Below are 3,281 nucleotides of genomic sequence, written 5' to 3' on the forward strand. Positions count from 1 at the left end.
TTGTGTTAAAATTCAGCAAGCCAACCAGGTGGTCGATGTGATCTGTTGATTGTTCTGAGAATTTGACCAACATGAACTGACTGTCTTTGGTGACTGCATTGTTTCTTCAGTATTGTCAGCATTATATCATCTGAGTCATTTTCTTGGTATATGACTTCAGAATCTAGCACTGGTGCAGGCATATCTATAGGCATAGGTGCCTTACTGTTAACAAATGCATTATGATTTATGAGTACATTGAGCTTAGTTTCAAGTCCATAACTTTTTTATTGGTAATTGTTTTGGACAGCTGTTAGAGTAATCCTGATAAGATAGACAATGTCGAGCATCTACAGCAGATGGAAAACTCCTTGAAGGAATCACTTAACCAGATTCGCTTACACAAGGTATAAATATGTTGCCCCTGAATTTGCTGTCGAGTTACTTTACCTCATCATTTCTGAATCTACTACTTCTGTCTTAGAGCTAATTTTACATTTCTCTAGAGCATGGAGAATAAGGAGGGAGAAGAAGTAGAGAGAGAAAATTAGGGTGGGTTTGAGTTCCAACTTCCAAATTAAGAGATATAGTAGAGAGAACAAAGTCCAAAAGTGGTATGTTAACTTAACAACAATGCATCCCAAACTGGTAAAGTGGTAACCTAACTCTAAGGCAAAGGTAGCATTATAATTGCTTTACATTTTTAATTGTTGGTGGAAGGTGGAGTGAAGTTATGATTGAAGGTATCCTATTCTTAGTATACATGGACACTGTGCTAGAAAATAGTTGCAGAACTCCCTTCTTACTGGTGGTAAAGAGATGATTAGAATGTTAAAAAGGAAAGGACCTAAATATGTTTTAAGATACCGACTTACTGCTAATTTCTTGGATTAGGCATAACAATTCCTATAACCCGACTGCTGATATTCATTAGTAACTAATGCCTGGTATTCACCTAACAGGATAATATCGGAAAACACCAACTTCTGTCTCTAGACTGCAGTAACCAGGTACATATACACGTTAGATGAGAATCACTCTTTTCCTTGCTGGCATACTTTCTTTTAAATTGAATGATTATATAACCAGTGCTCATAATCCAGTTCCAGAATGGGATGCATATGCCATTAATGATGGGTGGTATACAAGAATGTCAGCCATTATCATGGCTTTCGAGTAATGAGAATAAACAAATGTTGTTGTCTGAAGAGCCAAACTTTTTGTCTCACAGGTAAAAACATCCTATTTCCCCAGTGCCTTGATATTATTATTATGCAAAACTGTGTTGTAAAATAAATAACATGATTTATTCTTTTAACAGCAGCAGTATTCTCTTCTGCCTTTTTCTTTCAATAAACTCACGTCTGTGCTAATTTATCGATGTTTATTTAGAGACATGAAGTAGACAAATGGAAATTAAATCATTAAGGGTGTATTTGGTTTAGCATATTTTGGAATTAGTATGTGTTTAAAATTATCCAACCACAGGCTAAAATGACATTTTCGCTCCCAACTTTGAACTTAAGAACCTAATAACTCATTTTAAACTTATTATATGATAAATATGCTTAGTTTTAAGTTTCTAAGACTTATTCTAATCTATTTATGCACATTTAATGCTTGTTTTATCGTTATAGGTCATATTTAGGATAAAATAAGGCATTTTCGCTCCCAACTTTAAAATAAAGAACCTAAGGACTTATTTTAAACTTATTACATGTTTAATATGCTTAGTTTTAAGTTTCTAAGACTTATTCTAACTACTTATACACATTTAAGGCTTGTTTGGTCGTTATAGGACATATTTAGGCTAAAATGACATTTTCGCTCCCAACTATGAACCAAAGAACCTAAGGACTCATTTTAAACTTACTAAATGTTTTATATGCTTATTTTTAACTTTCTAGGACTCATTCCAATCCATTTATGCACATTTAGGGCTCATTGTGTCGTTATAGGTCATATTTAGGCTAAAATGACATTTTCGCTCTCAACTTTGAACTTAAGAACCTAATGACTCATTTTAAACTTATTATATGATAAATATGCTTATTTTTAAGTTTCTAAGACTTATTCTAATCTATTTATGCACATTTAATGTTTGTTTTATCGTTATAGGTCATATTTAGGCTAAAATGAGGCATTTGCTCCTAACTTTGAACTAAAGAACCTAAGGACTCATTTTAAACTTATTACATGATTAATATGCTTTGTTTTAAGTTTCTAAGACTTATTCTAACTACTTATACACATTTAAGGCTTGTTTGGTCGTTATAGGACATATTTAGGCTAAAATGATATTTTCGCTCCAAACTATGAACTAAAGAACCTAAGGACTCATTTTAAACTTACTAAATGTTTTATATGCTTAGTTTTGACTTTCTAGAACTAATTCCAATCCATTTATGCATATTTAAGGCTCATTGTGTCGTTATAGGTCATATTTAGGCTAAAGTGCCATTTTCGCTCCCAACTTTGAACTTAAGAACCTAATGACTCATTTTAAACTTATTATATGATTAATATGCTTAGTTTTAAGTTTCTAAGACTTATTCTAATCTATTTATGCACATTTAATGCTTGTTTGATAGTTATAGGTCATATTTAGGCTAAAATGAGGCATTAGGTTCTTGAACTAAAGAACCTAAGGACTCATTTTAGACTATTAGGACATTGTCATTAGTTTCTTGAATGTTAAAATGTGATATTTAATTTGTATTTAATCTAATGTTTAATTTAAATTTCTGTTTTTGTAAAGGTCTACACTCCGAGGATTGCGCCTTATGCGAGGAATTTGATGTGGTTCGTGAGCAATGGGCTAAGTTTTTTACCAGCAAGTATTTATTATTGGCTTTAGCGCGCTTGATCGAGTTGGTTTAGTTGTTATAGAATAAATTTTATATTAAAATGTATGTTTATGTTGAAATTGGAACATATGTTTAAATGTAATATGTGCACTTTGGTTTTGGGATATATAGTATACAAAACTCCAGTTGTTGTTTTTATATTTGTTATACAGGTTGCGTTATTCTATTATTGTTTTGACAGGTTTCTATATTTGGTGCAAGACACTCTAGGTATCCCTAAACAAAATTAGAATTTTCCCGCCAAAAGTGCTTTGTTGCAGCGTACATATATATTGTACGCTGCAACAAGGGAAAAAAATTTCGCAAAATTCCAGACTTGTTGCAGCGTACAAATAAATGTACGCTGCAAAAAGTTGAGTCTTTTGCAGCGTACATATATATGTACGCTGCAACAAGTCCAAAATTTTGCCAATTTTTTGGCACTTGTTGCAGCGT

The 3,281-nt window shown here is 32.4% G+C and overlaps 1 protein-coding gene across 1 annotated transcript; it reads left to right on the plus strand.

Moving 5' to 3' along the window:
• Positions 1–272: 272 nt before the first annotated feature.
• On the plus strand, positions 273–2,966 carry LOC110798441 (agamous-like MADS-box protein AGL65). Its single transcript, XM_056834772.1, has 4 exons — positions 273–386; positions 942–989; positions 1,083–1,210; positions 2,738–2,966. Exons 1-4 carry the CDS (start codon positions 339–341, stop codon positions 2,775–2,777), a joined length of 264 nt encoding a protein of 87 aa, XP_056690750.1. The 5' UTR covers positions 273–338; the 3' UTR covers positions 2,778–2,966.
• The last annotated feature ends 315 nt before the right edge of the window (positions 2,967–3,281 follow it).

This window comes from Spinacia oleracea, chromosome 1 (genome assembly GCF_020520425.1).
Source record: "Spinacia oleracea cultivar Varoflay chromosome 1, BTI_SOV_V1, whole genome shotgun sequence".
Lineage (NCBI taxonomy): Eukaryota > Viridiplantae > Streptophyta > Magnoliopsida > Caryophyllales > Amaranthaceae > Spinacia > Spinacia oleracea.